Below are 16,946 nucleotides of genomic sequence, written 5' to 3'. Positions count from 1 at the left end.
AGTGCGCAATGCTAGTGCTCCCAGTGGTTGGCAGTGACCAAACAGCCCTGTTAGCAATCTCAGCTCAGTGTGGTATTGCACAGGAGGGCCATGTTTATTTGGTTGAGTCCAGACTCAGTTTAGGATGCAAGATAGTGGAAGTCATTGATGATTGTTGAGCGTTGTATTGCATTGAGGGCAGGGCAGTAGGCTGATAGGCATGAAGTACATTTTTAGAGGAAATGTCAGCCTCTCCCTCCCAAATTACCTCCCTGAACTTCACCCTTCGTGCAGCTGAGTGACTTATGGGAGTGAACAAACTACCAGTGCAGTAGAAAATTGGATGGATCTCTTTCATTCTAAAGGCAGTCCATTGTGGCAATTTTTGAAGAGGAGGATTCCAGGGCTAGGGCTAAGGACAATCCTGATAAGGTTAATGATGAAGAATTATAAACTTTTGAGTCATTTCACTGCACTAGTGCAAAAAAGTCTGCCTTTACAATGGAAGCTACTTATTAATGGGTTTCACGTGGACTGGGGATCCAAGTTGTCCTATTCCATTGTGGCAAACAACTTACAGATGTAGCAATGGCTCTGGCAAAATTGAAGATACGTGACTACAAATCACAGCCATATGTCATGTAAAAGTGATGGTGATGATTATTTTAAATGACTATTGGAATCTCAATACAAATCAATTAAAGCTTTCGAAAGTCAAAGTCAGTAAAAGGGTTCAGGAAGTAAGCTATTTAGTAACTTTAGGACCAGGCTACTAGAGAATGTTTTAAAAACTTGTGTGGAAACCTAGACAAAGAGCACACCAATCTCCTACATGCAAGAATCTAGTGGCTTAGCAGAGAAAGAGTTCTGAACAGGGTGTTCGAGCTGAAAGGTAAAAATGCTGGAGTAATTTCAAGAAAATAGGAGGCCAGATTTTGTTGAGTGCTTTCATGATGAAGAATGACTGCAAAAACTAGCCTACTTAACAAGATGCTTTTCACCATATGAAGCAGCTGAACAAGTCTCTGCAAGGCCATGGAGAAAATGTTTTGACTTCAATTGTCAAGATTCTTATATTTAAAAGGAAGCTGAAATTTTGGAAAAATCATGGTGCAAAAGGAAATCTTGAAACGTTTCCACTGCTGCTTGGACTTGAGTGAGGAAGGACATCAGAAAGTCTTGATTCTTATTGAAAACCACCTTGAAGAACTGCAGAACGAAATTGAACACTATTTTTTCCTCCCTTTTAACACAAGTGTCTGACTGGGTGAGGGACCCTTTCTCTGATTCTTCTACTCAGCCTGAGTACTTGCTTTCAAGAGAAGAACTTCTGCACTCTGATCATGCATTCAAGATGAAGTTTACTGACCTGCCCCTGGATAAGTTCTGGATTTCTGTAATTTCATTCATAGGGAAGCAATGAAGATTTTGCTGCAGTTTACAACTTCAATGTGTAAGAAAGCTTTTTTACTTGATTACGACGTATCATGAACAAGAATAGAAAACAACTCATTTCAGTTGAAGGTGAAATCCGTGTGTGCTTATCTCAGGTTAGACCCACAGTTGAGAAATGTATTATGTTTGCATTGTGAGATTTTAAAATTTATAAAAGGGAAATAAAGAATTTCAAGAAAGGTAAGCTAAAAAAATTCATTCTGTACTCAAAGGAGCATGATAATTATTTTTGTATTATTATATCTGCAACTTACTAATCACGCCAACGTGCCATGAACTGTAGGTATAATAATTTTTATGCAGGGGTCTTTTGAGGCCTGAAAATTTCCTCCAGGGTAAAAAGGTTGAGAAAGGGCACACTAAACAGTGTACACATTGCCTGATTTGTGCTTAACAAGATGATAGAGGCTGTTTCCACACTTGATACATTGAGAGAGCATAAGTTTCTCAAAGTTCTCTTTGCACTTACTGAAACTTATTAATTTGTAACCCAAAAAGCATTTTTGGAGCTATGAATTTACAGTTAGCATGAATCAAAAAAGTAATATCTTTTATTACTTATCCCCTTGTGCTTACTGAACAATATTTGTTTAACAAGGAAAACTTCTTTTCTGAGATTTTAAGACATCAATTTTGCTCAACGTTTAATTAGTTTATTCAAGTAACTTTTAAAATTTAATAATTTCTTGACATTGTGTAGTCAATACATATTCCAAATTGAAAATAGCACAGTTGGCAGTTATATAATTTTGCATTCCTTTAGAGAATACGTCCCATATCGTTCAATGTGCACTTTTCAACATTAGCAAAAGTAAGAGTGAATAATTTACCAAAATCAGTGATCCCAATGTTGGATCTTGTCATCTTTCAACTATACAAAACCTTGGAGAAATTAACTTCAACTTAATGGCTAATACAGTTGAAGCAATTAAAATGCAAGTTGTTATAATATAAAATATGCTGGTCTTTAGTAGATACCTGAATTTGCCAGTATTTGAAGTTGCATTTGTGGAGGGTGACCTGATGTTCTGCACATTTTTTTTAAAGCAGTGTTAATATTGGAGGAGGGAAATTGAAAATTGTTGAATCTGAGTCCCAAATCAACCGAAGTCTCTGCTTCCTCAAGATAACTAATGTGAACCTTGTCAGTTTAGCTTAGCAATACACAATTTTAATGGCTGAGTCATTGATGAAACCTCTAAGTTAATGGGGGTGGGGAAACCTGCTTCCTCCCCCAAATGAGTATATTGTAGTCCTGGAAGGATATATTAGCAAGTTGATTTCCTTGAGGGATTGATTCGGTTGCTGGGGAAATGGTAATTCTATCAGTTTCAGCAAATTCTTTTCTTACTCAGGGAAACGAGTCGAAGTGAACGAAGTGGACGCTATGGTTCTGACTGGAACAGAGATGAGCATAGAGAGTCACGAGGTAGACGAGACTATGATTATAAAGATGTTGATTATCGTGCTCCACCAAATCACAGCAGGGACTATGAACGTGATAGACGACGCAGTGATTATCGGAACAATGATCGCCATCAAGACTACAGGAATTATGAAAATTCTGAGGTACAGCTCTTCCTCAGCTAGAATAGTTGATGTCATTCCCATTAGCTTTTTGTACTAACATGCTTTGGTTTTCTTCTGCTCTTGTCAAATGAAGGTCAAGGTAGATGGAAGAATTTAAAGTGTAAAATGATCAGGATGATCATTATCTGGCAACTTCACTCGCCCCATCAATGAACTACTTCCATGAATTATTGTCTCACTTTTAGCTTAAGTTCTCGATATTTATTGCTTTTTTTTGTATTTGCACAGTTTGTTCTTTTGCACACTGATTGCTTGATCAGTTGGTGCGTTCTTTCCTTAATTCTATTGATTTTATTGAGTAAATGGTGATACATATGTACTTTGATAAGCTTACTTTGAACTTTATATGTGTTTACTGAAGGAATTTATGGAGCAATATTATGTAGATATTTACCTCTAGCTATATCATTCTTGATCCAATTATTGGCCACTACATTACAATTATTACATGGTACAGTGAGATTATGGTAATTGATCACCCTCAACTTTGGTGTTGCAATGGTAGCTTTTGTGTACTGTTAACTGTAGTGTCAAATGTCACTGACAATTGTTCATTTTTTATATTTCATATAGTAGTGTAAAATTTCTAGTGAACCAAATAAATTTAAAAGGAACACAGGAAACAAGTAAGTAGTAGTTTTAAAGGGAACACAGGAAATGAGATCTCTTGTTGAGTTTAAGAAGAAGATGGGAAGAGTGTTGTTGAGTTTTAAGGCAGGATTAGAAACATAGTTGAGCCAGGTGCCAAATCATCTGGATTTCTCAGTTGTAGGATAATGGGTTATTAAGAGTTTAAGTGTACAGTGCTTTGTAGAAAACTGCCTTGCTATCAAAGTTGGCTGCTGGCATCTCTGTTGGGATTAAGCCTACTGTCTGGAACAGGTGCTTTTCAAACCCAATTCCAGAGATTGTAGCAATCTAATGTAAGTATACCATATATTCTCAAAATTTGTTTTAACTATGCTGTTGGGTATACATAGTGCTTTAAACATTTATACCATGTGATCAACAGAGCTGAATTAACTCAGTTGAGCATGTTGTCATACCTTGATTCTTATCTACTAAATACATTGACAAAAGAAATCAAGTTAACTCTGGAATTTAACACTTTGTTGATTACGTTAACAGAGGTTTCTATATTGTGTTAAATCCCTCCCTGCCCCACCCACTACATACCCAATGAGACAATCTGCAAATGTAAGAGAAACCAGCGCACCCAGGAAAGCACATGTGGTCAAAACACAATCCTGCAGAATTCTCACAGATGTCAGGATGAATCTGATTTCTAGGGTTGTGAGGCAGAACAACATCTCTTTGCCACCCACAGATATGGTAGAGCTGATAGGGATGTATTGAAGCAGTTGCAAGGAAAAAATTAACTGTTGAATACTTTCCATTCTGAGGAAAATGCCCACCAGTAGGCATTACTGGAACTACAACTAAACAGTGAAATTTGATTTAAGAACTGAATTTTAAAAGAGTAACAATGTCTTTACTTCTAGAATTATGAAGATGATGGTAGATATGAAAGACCTGAAGGAAACCAATACTGTGATGGTGACTACAAAGACCATGATTATAGAAACGACGGAACTGAAGAGAGAGAGAACAAAACAATTATGTTAAGAGGTCTTTTACCATCAACAACCAGGGAAGATGTACGTATTTTATTAACCTTTGGGTTTATTAGGATTCTAAGAATATTAAAAGTGGATTTATTTGGCTGTGTTCTATTAGAGATCATTTGGAGAGAGATTGGAAATAATATTTGAAATTGCTGTATGACTAGTTGAAACTTTGTATAACAATGGGTGAGTGCTAATTTAAGAAGTCTTTCTATTAACTAATCTGAATTGGGAGGCTAGAGTGATATAGTTTGTAAGAACTATCATTTTGGGCTTTGCCCTTCCAGAATATGATTAACAACAAGAAAGTAAGAATGCAATCTGATAATTGACATATCAAAGTAACTTGAAAAATGTAGGAATTTGGGAGGTCCAAGCTTACCATAATACTTTTCTTGGGAAAGTAGAACTGCTAAGTGTTGAGTACCTGTGTAAGGAGATGGCTGAGCAGCTCTCATTGTATGAGTGTTGCAGATGTAACAAGTTTACTGCAGTCAGTTTTAATAGGGTTAGATTTAGATCATGTTTTGTATCCAAAACACGTTCTCTGCAGTTGTTTCCCTTCCTCACTCAAGCTGTTAATTCCTTGCCAAACTATATATTGTGTATCAAATCTAGATATTGTAAGTATGAACTCCGTTTTGTTTCAGTGGGTATTTCTGCAAAATCCCTTCTGTCAGCAACCAGCAAATGGAAACCAATGTTGGTTTCGGATATCAGAATATACTCTCTGCCACCTGCCGGAGTAAATTAAATCTTTTCACTTCCTACATCTGTCAAAAATGATTATTTTATTAATTGTTTAAGGTGTAAATTGGAATATTTTCTGGTGTATTATTCTTAAAACTTCCAAGAAATTAAATAAATTTTTGAATATTTCTTTCAGATTCTTGAAATATTTCAGGATAGTGATGAATTTCAGCCAAAGGATGTGCGAGTGATGAAATGTAAAGTTTCAGGTGAGATTTGGGCAGGACTTGCAGGTGTACAATGCTGTTTTCCTATTCTTGTGAAGGAAAGACCACAATTTTTGCCATGGCTGAGGAAAATGTGCTATAAAATTAAGTTAATGTTCCTTTGACCTGTAATAGGTAGACCATAAGACATTATTGTTATTACTATTGACTGGAACAAAAGCTGTTCATGACTTGTATTTTTGAAAATAATGATTCTCAGCAAAAACACTGGAATTTTGGCCACGTTAGCATTAAGGTTGTGATAATGATTCACTCTTAAAACATTAGTTTGTTCCATGCAAAATTTTCTTATGTTTCTCAATTTTTTTTGATTACTTGATCCCTTCAATTTAATTTCGTAACCTTTTAAACTGTTAACATTTAAGTTCTTTAATTTTGTTTCTCTTTCAACTGTTGACTTTCAGAGCAATTTGACATTGTTTTTAAAAGAGAAAATAAGCTACCATAAAGTATCAAATCCATTATTTATTTTCTACAGTCTAGCATAGGCTGTTCTTTACTTGTAGTGCTCTATTTGGCATCAGGAGTTTATCACGAGTTTCCTGAACTGGTTTTAAGACAACTTTCAAAACTTGAGCAGGCCAATAGAGGAACTTGTGTTGCAAAATTCATGCACAATACTTATGTGGGGAGGTGCTTGAAGTATGCAGATGATGGGAATTTCAAATAAAGTTGACTTGGTAACTCTATGTACATTATGTACATTTAGCATCCTGGCCTAAGTTAGGTAATGAGAATTTTTGCCTTTGGAGATGGAAAGTAGTGAGCACACTTTGAGAACTTGTAGTATTTCGAATCTCATGATGTGTGGCAAAGATTTCTGAATAATATTTTCACTTTGAATCTTAAGAGAAAAAATTGTGCCATGTTCACTATTTGCACACACTTTATTAAAAGCTGCTAGCACTGAACTAGTATCTTCTATTGGCAAATTTTGACTAACGATTTAGGGGATGCATAGCATTCTGTGAAAAGGCATATTCTCATGATGTCTATTTGGTAAGGACAATAACATTTTAGTGCTTCAGCAGTTAATTGCTTCTATATTATTTTGTAGAATATATATTTGAAACTGCTTATACACATTTGATTTTTGTGACCTTGGTTAAAGAAAATGCGACTGTAGTGTGGATGTGATTTAGTGTTTTCCTTGCAAAAGTGAAGAGATGGGGTGGGGCTGATGGTACAACTTTGGTTTTGGAATATCAATTGTAGCAATGTTGATCAGAGCTCCAGTAAGAGTTTCTAAGCATTTGTTGAAGTTGCCTTCCCTATTCATGACAAAAATATTAAAACCATATTTGAAAAGGCTTTGCTGTGCATGTTTGTCAGTGTTTGTGTTATAGCAGGGAAATTAGATGTACCTATAGTATCATTGAGGTATATGTGTCATTTTAACTGCTTATTAAACAATCATTGACATGTTACATTCTGAATTGATCACACAAGTAAATTTTTACAATAAAAAACCACTACAGATTTTTGTCCACACTGAAGAACTAATAAATTGTTTGGAATTAATCCCTGGCAAAGCATCTGAAAGTATCAAGTTGTATGGTTATAATCAGAATATTACTAATTAAGAAGCTATACTTAATTATCCCTTTTTCATTTGGCATTTGAATATTTGAGATTGTGGGTAAAATAATAGCAATTCTGAGCTTTGTACATGCATTATGAATTTGTAAATATTGAGTTGAACTAAGTGAGCTGTTGCACGTGTGAAGAATCAGATTAATAGATGAAATAATTCCATTATGGCCCCCCGTAATGAACTGGTCAATTTTCCAGAAATTGTCTGGAATGAGTCTGGAATGTTTATTCAAGTGCTTCACAGCTGTTACAAATGACCTCTGTATTAGAGGTTTGAATTCCTAGAAAACTGTCCCTTTCACAATTTTCAATATTGCAGACCATTCAATACTATGTTACAAATGGAAATGTGGACATACTGAGTGCTTTCTCTCTCATTTTAAGCCATTCTATTGGTAATGACAAAGGGCCCATTATTTAACAACACAGGCTAACAGAGGGCATGGAAACAACAAATTAACAAATTTTGTTAATCTTTCATTTTTGTCACTCAACACTGGATTAATACGATTTGGATGTGATGTCACTGTCACAATTTTGTTGGCACCCACAGCAAATTCTCTCCTTTGCCATATCCTTGCCAGTCTGAGGAGGTGAACAGGCATACATACGAGTGAGGGCTTGTCAAACTCTTCCATTTGTGAGACATTTTCTACCATGTATTGCTCGTGGATTAGGAAAGGGTTTAGGAGGTGAAGATACAAAGGAAAGGGATGGGATTCAAGGATCAAGGTTCATGTGAGAAAGGTAGTGGAGAGGGAGTTCATTGGGGATAATGCATGATACCAAGAGATTACTTTGAGGAGCAGGTCATGGCTACTGCAGCTCCTCACAGTGCAGTGCTTCAAAGAAAATGAAGTGCAGTCTAAGACACCTTCACGTGTCTTCAGAAAATAGAGCAAAAGAGGGACTTGGTTCTAACCCTCAAACCAATCTTTTTGCCCCACAGAATTGAGAGACTCAAATTTGACACTTTGTTTCTTTCATATTTTGCTTGTTTCATAATCATAAAATCTATGAGCAAATTTTATTTTCTATCTTAAATTTTTGGGTTATTATTTGTGGATTCCATAAGGGCAAATCTCCATGACCTGAATAGCAGTAATGTGGGTATCACCTGTACACATTTTTTGATATTTAAAGTGCATCTTATTACACAATTTTGGTGAGATGCACTTGCTAAAATGTTTTTACTTATGGAATGGTATAATTAGGAGGCCAAACTTCTGTCTCCTTATATCGAAAGGCAACAGTCCTAATAGTTTGTGTATTTTAGACCATGGGAAGATTATTGACCCTTTAAGCACTGCATTTATGTGAACGCTTGCACATGGCAGGAGCTTTGTCACATGTTAGTTGAAGCTGCTTTTTTAGGGGTGGTGAGAATTGTATTTAGCAATGCTATCACTCATCTGTTTAGAACTAGCCTTTGGCTAGCTGCTGGCTGTACTGTTGTCTTTGGTTTATTGTTCTGTTTCAAAGTGTGCACTGCAAACATTACCATTGTCTCATCAGACTGAATTTTCATGAGAAAATTAATGCAGGAGTGTAAGAAAGATTTGTGGATAAATCACCAACTACAGGCTTTTTTTTTCAAAAAGTAGTGATTTTAGAGATTAACTGTGCAAGCATATATTACAGTTTATTGGTCGACTTGATAAAAAACTTAATTTGTTGATATAAGAGAAATTTGGAGAAATTGTGTATGCAGGACAAATGTTTTTGCAATCAAACTGAAAAATAATGAGGTAATTAATAGGGTTGTATTTGTGTTCGTGTACAACAATCATGCAAAGCTCTGGGGATTTTTGGAGTTGAAGTGTGATTTGGGGGTCGAAGATACGAATTTTCAGCAAAGATTGTGGCTCTAGTTACATATTTCCCGGTGGTAATTGTTCCAGCCATGAAACGGCACATTATTGAGGGGCTCCGATTTTAATTTGGTGTTGGGGGAGGGGGGGACAACTAGGTGTTGGAAGCTAGCTATATTGTGAAGTTTCACAACATTTTAATTCGGGTAGACTGTACCTAGGACTTTCAATTTGTTTTAAATTATTGCAACATTTCATTACAAAGCTGGAAGTGGACAGACTGACAAGGGCACTTTATAAAAATGCTAGAAGAATGTGTAAAATACCTTGAAAATGTCTTTTGAATGTATTTGTTCTCTTCTGACAAAACAAAACCAGTAAGGCTACATATGAAGCCACAGAAATAGACATTTTACATAACACGTGGCGACATAATGAATAGCTGCTTTAAACACGCTGACTAACACAATCCCGTCTATATCTGAATGCTGTCTCTAGGTCAAAGCCGTGGTTTCGCCTTCGTGGAGTTTAATCACTTGCAGGACGCAACAAGATGGATGGAAGCCAATCAGGTTGCTTCATCACGTCTAGCTTTATTGGAAGGGGAATGATCAAGTGTTTATGCTGCATAAAAGACCCAAAGACACCAAATGATACCCTTTCCCTCAGATGCCATTATCCTCCAATTAAGTTCATGGAATGGACGCAAGCTATTTTATGGATGGTTCTATTTTTATTAGCTTTTGTAGCAATGGGCCTAACTGCTTGCAGTAAAAGGTTAACTAATTGTGATTAGTTGCTCTTTGTAATGGCCTGTATCATGTGACATTTTCCCAAATACATTTTAAGGATTATTCAACACCACACCATTTATTTGTCCTTTTACATGTGCAAACGTTGTACATCATAAGTGCCTGCTTTTTGGGTCTTTCCTTCTTCCACCTGCAAAAAAAAAGTCTTAAGTGATGCAGAATATCCAGTGCAATGATGTTTTAAATTTCAGTATAATATGTAGTTTGTGCTTGTTTTGTTGAGTCTACTTTTCATGAATGTGACCTCCAGTTTCTGCCTTTTTTCATCAAAGGGGATAAAATCAGACCCATTATAATTGATAGTCTATTCAAAATGGCTTGAGTTTAAGGAAAGGTACTAATTTGTTAGTGCTAAGTGTTTGCAGTGACATGGTACATAATGATGAAGATGAAGTGTTGGTAGTATATTGTGTAAGTAGTCAAGGTTAGAAATTTATTTACAAGAGACAAATTAATACTAAGCATGCTTTCCATTAAGCTACTTTGCAGAACCTCAGTTGCCTTAAAATTAGTGCGTGCACCTGAGTAAATGTTTCCTAGCTGCAAGTCATTTGGACCTTAAGGCAAGTGCTCGTCATACAGTTAGGTCATAACTAATTATACTTTGACTTAAATGCAGCATGTATAGTACCTAGTCAATTGCCCTGTTCAATTTCCATATTGTAAACAAGCTGATATTTGGAGGAAATGTCCTGATATCTTGCAGATGACAATCTACATGTTTAATATGGTTTGGAATAATTCAATATTTGGTTTGAGGGCATGTTCCCAGATAGAAATTTTCTCAGGGTGATGTCATTTTGCAGATAATTTGAGGACATATAAGGCAGTAGGTAATGTTGCAGTGCCTGTGAAGCAACTGATTGCCAGACTAGGTTTGTTTAGATTTGCATTTTGATTGGGGCAAACATCATCTGTATCCTGCATTTTGCAAGAGTTGTGACCCACTTACAGCTTTAAGTAATGCAATGAATATCTAGAAGACTAAATCATTCATTTCCAGGAGATTTGTTTCATATCAAATTTCTTGAGAATCCTCAGACTGTGTAGTCTAAAGGGAATCCACTGTTCTCCATTATGTAGATTTTTGACTTGCCCTTTGTTTCCAGCAGCGTTATCTCACAATCCTTGGAAAGACCGTCTCGATGCATTACAGCACAAAGCCTTTTGAGGACTGGGGTTGCAACAAGGTAGTAAATATTAGCTGTCACAATCTTATGCCATTGAATTTTTGTCTCATGAATGAGCAAGTGAAAATTGATATTTTTACAGTGTAGTTTTGTTTTGGAGATGTGCATTTAGAGCTATTACTATATGTTAAATCTTGGCTACTCTGCAGCAGAGCTTTAAGCTCTTATTCTTTGGTCTATGGTTGTCTCCATAAGCCTGCCTTTAATAGAATATTATCCTTGGGTGATTTATAATACTTTGGTATGCATCATTGGCGAAGATAACTTGCTTTATTTTTCCTTCCTCTGGGCCCTGGGCTTTAGAAAATGCAGGGTTTGTAGAAAAGTGTTTTTCCTTATAGAAAGGGAAGATGCCTCAATCAAGTTTAATATCACTGGCATGCCATGAAATTTCTTGTTTTGGAGCTGCAGCACACAATAAAAGCAAAATTACAATTAGAGGTGTATATAAAAAAAACATATACTACAGAAAGAGAAGGGAAAAATAGTGAGCTAATGTTCATGGGTTCACTGTCCATTCAGAATTCTGACAGGGGAAGAAGCTGTTCCTGAAACATTGAGTGTGTGTCTTAAGGTTCCTGTACCTTTAAGATGATAGGAATAAAAAGAGGACATGTCCTGGGTGATGGATGCTGCCTTTTTGAGGCGTTCCTACCATCAGGTGGTGGTACAGAAACCTGAAGAGAGAAACTCAACTTTTTGAAGGTGTTCTTGATAATGGGGAGGCTAGTACCCATTTCTGGAGCTTTTTCAAATGCTGTGCAGTGGCCCCTCCATACCAGACGGCAAGTTAGAATGTTCTCCACAGTACACCTGTAGATATTTGCAAGTGTCTTTGGTGACATACCAAGTCTGCTCAAACTTCTAGTCGAATATAGCTGCTGTCGTGCCACCTTTGTAATTGCATCACTATGTTGGGCCTAGGATAGATCTTCAGAACTGTTGACACCCAGGAACATGAAACTGCTCACCCTGTCTGCTCCTCATAGAGCAGTCTTATAAAAGTTTAGATTTTGTCTCATCAGTTTGTATTTGTTTAAATGTAGAAAGCTGAAGGCTGTTTGGTTTAAGGTTTTAATTTTTTTTATTAAACTAATTTGTCTGCTTCTATCATAACCCATTCTTAAAATGAATGCTGTATTTAGAGAATTGAGCAGACACTTAAAAGTACTGAAAATCTTGTTCACAATCAAAAATGGATGCAGATGCTGGGGCAGTTGGGAAATTCAAGGCTGAGATGTACTGTAGATTTATTGACATGGTTTGTCAGGGATATGACTTTGGAGTAAATGAATTTGCAATGAAAAATTATTTGAATGGCAGAACAGCATGAAGAATTATATAATTTGCTCATTTCATGTAACATCAAAGAGGCCTGGGAATTTATACAGTTTTAATTTTCTTGAGCTTCTCTTTCAACATATAACCATGCTAAGATTGTAAAGTTACTGGGTTGTGAAAGCTCATGACAAATGGCCATAGTTGATTGTGTAATGCTGCATGTTTATTCTGTCCCATGATTTCCCTGTGGGAAAGCAGTGCTGCTGCTTATTATGCCAAGTTGCTCAGTGTTAATTAGTGATGCTAGCAAGAGATCCTGTTATGATATGAAGATGCATTTTTTAAAATTATCTCAACAGATCACAATGATACCCGTAATGTTTTAGATGATTTTTCCTTCCTGGGTTAAGGGAAATTGATTTCAGGAATTTAGCAGTTTCTGTGTCATGCATTCATTTGGATTGTCCTACATATCCAGAAAATATGAAGAGATTTATACTGAAATCAAATCAGATTTTCAGATTTAAACTATGTTGTGCATCTTTTCAGATATCAGTTTTTCAAAGTTCGAAGTAAATTTATTATCAACTACATATGTCTTTTTCTTGAGGGCAGTTCACAGTAAATACAGAGAAACAGAATGGAATCAAAAACTACACACGAAATGGGTAAATGACCAGCATGCAAAATGCATCATACTTCAAATACAAAAAGAAAAAACCAAATAATAAATCAGCAATAAATATCAAAAAGTCTTGAAAGTGAGTCCATAGGTTGTGGGAATAGTTCAGTGAAGGGGTAAGTGAAGTTGGAACAGAAATCTCCTGCACGTTTCAGGCCCTTAGGCCACAATGCTGTGCCAACCATGTAACCTACTCTAGAAACGGCCTAGAGTTACCCTACCGCATAGCCCTCTGTTTTTCTAACCTCCATGTAACTGTATAATAGTCTCTTAAGATCCTTTTGTATTCACCACCACCGTCACTGGTAGTGCATTCCACTCACCTGCCAGTCTTCTGTGTGGAAAAACTTGCCCCTGGCCCTCTGTACCAATTGCCAAGCACCTTAAAACTGCCCCCTTGTGTTTGCCATTCAGCCCTGGGAAAAAGCCTCTGGCTCTCCATGCCTATCATCATCTTGTACACCTCTATCAGGTCACCTCTCATTCTCTGTTGCTGCAAGGTCTCATTAGGGACACTCTCCAATCCCGGCAACGTCCTTGTAAATCTCCTCTGCACTTTTTGTATAGTATTGACATCCTTCCTTCAGTGAGGTGACCAGAACTGAACACTACTCCAAGTGGAATCTAACCAAGGTCTTTTATAGCTGTGACATTACCAAATATTATCCCCTCTATTTTAGAGCCTGATGATTGAGTGGTAATAACTGTTCCTGAACTAGGTGGTATGGGACCTCACCTCCTATACCTCCTTTATAGCAACAGCAAGAGGAGAGCATAGCTTGGATGGTGTATGGTCTTGATGATGGATGCTGCTTTCCTGTGATAGTGCTCCTTGTAGATTTGCTAAATGGTGGGGAGAACTTTGTTCTGATTGATTGGGCTGTATCCACTACCTTTTGTAGGCATTTCTGTTCAAGGCCAATGGTGTTTTCATACCAGGCTGTGATGCAGCCAATCACTACACTCTCCACCTTGTATCCATAGAAGTTTGTGTAAGTTTTAGATGACATGTCAAATCTTCACAAACTTACAATAAAATAGAAGTACTCTGCTGCTTTCTTTTTAATGACAGATCCTCTGAAATGATAATGCTAAATTTAAAGTTGCTTGTCCTCTCCATCTTTCATTCCTTGATAAGGACTGGCTCATGGACCTCTGGTTTCCTCCTCCTGTAGTCAATAATCAGCTATTTGATTTTGCTGATATTGAGTGAGAGGTGGTGCTGTGGCACCAGCCAGATTTTCAGTTCTAAATACTGATCCATCACCACCTTTGATTCGGCCTATGACAGTGAAAATGGCATTGGACTTGTGCTTAACCACACAGTCAAAGTGTAAAGTGCGTAGAGTTAAGTGTGAATTAAGCACACATCCTTGTAGTTCATCTGTACTGATGGAGATTGTGGATATGTTGCCAATCAATGTGACTGGGGTCTGCAAGTGAGGAAATCTAGGATCCAATTGCACAAAGAGGTCTTGGAGCTTGTTTATTATTTCTGAGGGGATGATAGTATTGAATGTTGAAATGCAGTCGATAAAGAGCATCCTGGTGTGTGCATCTTTGCTGTCCTGATACTGCTTCTCAGGCAGGAGTTGATATATTTCTATCTTTTCTGTTTTGAATATTTTGAATCCAGATACCATTCCAAAAATGTATATTGTTTTGTTTGTGTTGGCAAGTAGCGAAGTGGTTAAGGCGTTCATCTAGTGATCTGAAGGTCGCTAGTTTGAGCCTTGGCTGAAGCTGCGTGTGTGTCCTTGAGCAAGGCACTAAACCACACATTGCACTGCGACGACAGCGGTGCCCTCTGTATGGGTCCTAATGCCCTTCCCTTGGACAACATTGGTGACGTGGAGCAGGAAGACTTGCAGCTTGGCCAGCTGCCGGTCTTCCATACAACCTTGCCCAGGCTTGCGCCCTGGATACTTTCCAAGGCACAAATCCATGGTCTCACGAGACTAACGGAGGCCTACTACATAATTTGTTTTGTTTGTAACCTATCCTGTATTTCAGAGTGACAAGATTTTTTAAAAATCTTTTACATAATGTTGCTATAATAGTCTTTGTTTTTGTTTAACTAGTGTGGAGTAACCAACTTCAAGCGACGTGAAAGATGCTTCAAGTGTGATGCTCAGAAGCCTGGTAAGCAGTGCTGAGAGTTTACTTTGCTAGGCTGGTATTATGGTTTAAAAAATGTTTCAACTAGTGATAGATTTGAAGTGATTTCTGATTTTCTTTTTCAATGCAATCTCTGTCATGACTGTTTAGAAAGTTTTTGAGAAAATTGGAAGCATAATAACACTTGTCCTTCAAAATGTCTTCTGAATTGATGTTGATGAGTGCAAAGGAGTAGGTGTTCTGTTAATGTTCCTGTTTAGGGAAAATGGAGAACAAATGGATAAATTCACAGAAATGTGAATATTTGGTAATTTTCCAGTATAATCTCTAATTATATATTTATAGTTTAATCTCAACGAACAAATACAAATTTTGATAGTTTCCTTTTCAGTATGTTAGTACTTCAATTGAAAATAATCAGTATCTGCTGTGGTTCTTACACTCTGTCCTTGTTCATTGCACTGAATCATTCCATGGGGTGAGTGATAATTTTCATTTTCTTCCAGAAACTGAAGAAGAACAAGTTCGTATGCAAGGAGAGCCATATATGTCTGACTATGCAAATGACAGTAAGTTTTTTTTATATAAAAGCAAATTTGTTACCTTGTGTTACTAATTTCTAGTTGGCTTTTTCTTGCCTTCTCCAAAAGGTATATCTAATAAGTAATGTTCTTATCCATATAAGATCCTGTCTTGGTACAGATAACTTTTGTCTTTGTGTCTATTACTGATTTTCCAAAGTAGTATAGCAGTAAACATGATGCTATTACAGCCCAGGGCATTGGAGCTCAAGAGTTCAATTCCAACATTAAAAAAACTCTGTAGTTTGTGTGTCCTTCCTGTGAGTGAGCACATGGGATTTCTCTGGGTGCTCCGGTTTCCTCCCACAATCCATTGATGTACTGGTTAGTTGGTTAATGGTCATTGTAAATTGTCCCATGATTAGACTAGTGTTAAACAGGTGGGTTGATGGGTGGTGCGCATTGGGCCGGAAAGGCTTGTTCCATGCTGTATCTCTAAGTAAATGGATAACCAGGCATATATATCAAATTGGCTTCAGTGTGCATGTAAAATCATATACATTGTTTCAAATGTTCTTGATTTGCTTACAGGGATTTTGGAGTTAGTTGCAGATTGCCTGTTTTTACTTTTCTTAAAATTAAAGCAATGGTTGTCAAAAATATTAAAGTCACTTGCAACTTTAAAGCCAGTTATTTCAGTGAAGGGATGTCTTTCTTTGTCAGGGGGGACTGTATTAACGTAGGTGGCTGTTGAACCAAAATGTCAATATACTGCATCCTAATATTCTGTGAACTGTGATTCACCTAGCATCCTGAAACATTTGTTTGGGGGGGGGGGGGTGGAAGCTAAAAGTCCTTTGGTATTTGAAGCCAGAGGAGGAAATGTCTGGTACAGTCATATTCCATTTTTAGAGGCTTTTTAGTTTTGTTAGAGGTCAGATAATGTTAATAGCAGCATATAGGGTTTTTCACATTGGTCATTTATTGGATGGTAGAAGTGCTGTTACATTTCAACAACCATAATAAAATATTCTTTGCTGAAGTATAATTTTTAACACTTAAGTTTCTGCATTAGAAGTGGCTATTTATAGAACTGATGGTTCATGTGAATTGGCTGTAGTTCTGATTCTGACTCCTGCCCTTCCCCTCCCCTTGGTCTGGCTCTAAATTAATTTGATTACCAATATTCCAATGAACAATTTAAAACTTGTGTATGGAACAAGATTGAAACCTGGTCATTTGACCTTAGATTTAAAAGTTGCAAATGTGTTCTAATATCTCCTATGTCTTATGGTCTTAATATTATTTTAAT

At 36.8% G+C, this 16,946-nt stretch overlaps 1 protein-coding gene across 4 annotated transcripts in view; it reads left to right on the top strand.

The window, feature by feature from the left end:
• Positions 1-16,946, top strand: part of LOC132378093 (RNA-binding protein 5-like) — a 50,408-nt gene that overhangs the window by 9,490 nt on the left and 23,972 nt on the right. For 2 of the 4 annotated variants that reach the window (XM_059944845.1, XM_059944843.1), the window contains 7 exons: positions 2,790-3,003; positions 4,527-4,682; positions 5,536-5,608; positions 9,529-9,602; positions 10,952-11,032; positions 15,077-15,137; positions 15,620-15,682. In XM_059944845.1, coding sequence (XP_059800828.1) covers positions 2,790-3,003; positions 4,527-4,682; positions 5,536-5,608; positions 9,529-9,602; positions 10,952-11,032; positions 15,077-15,137; positions 15,620-15,682 — 722 coding nt within the window. The remainder of the gene's footprint in view (positions 1-2,789; positions 3,004-4,526; positions 4,683-5,535; positions 5,609-9,528; positions 9,603-10,951; positions 11,033-15,076; positions 15,138-15,619; positions 15,683-16,946) is intronic. The other 2 variants (XM_059944844.1, XM_059944846.1) reach the window with 2 other exon arrangements.

Source organism: Hypanus sabinus, chromosome 19, assembly GCF_030144855.1.
Source record: "Hypanus sabinus isolate sHypSab1 chromosome 19, sHypSab1.hap1, whole genome shotgun sequence".
In the NCBI taxonomy this organism is placed as follows: domain Eukaryota; kingdom Metazoa; phylum Chordata; class Chondrichthyes; order Myliobatiformes; family Dasyatidae; genus Hypanus; species Hypanus sabinus.
This window is presented reverse-complemented; position numbering and strand designations above follow the sequence as displayed.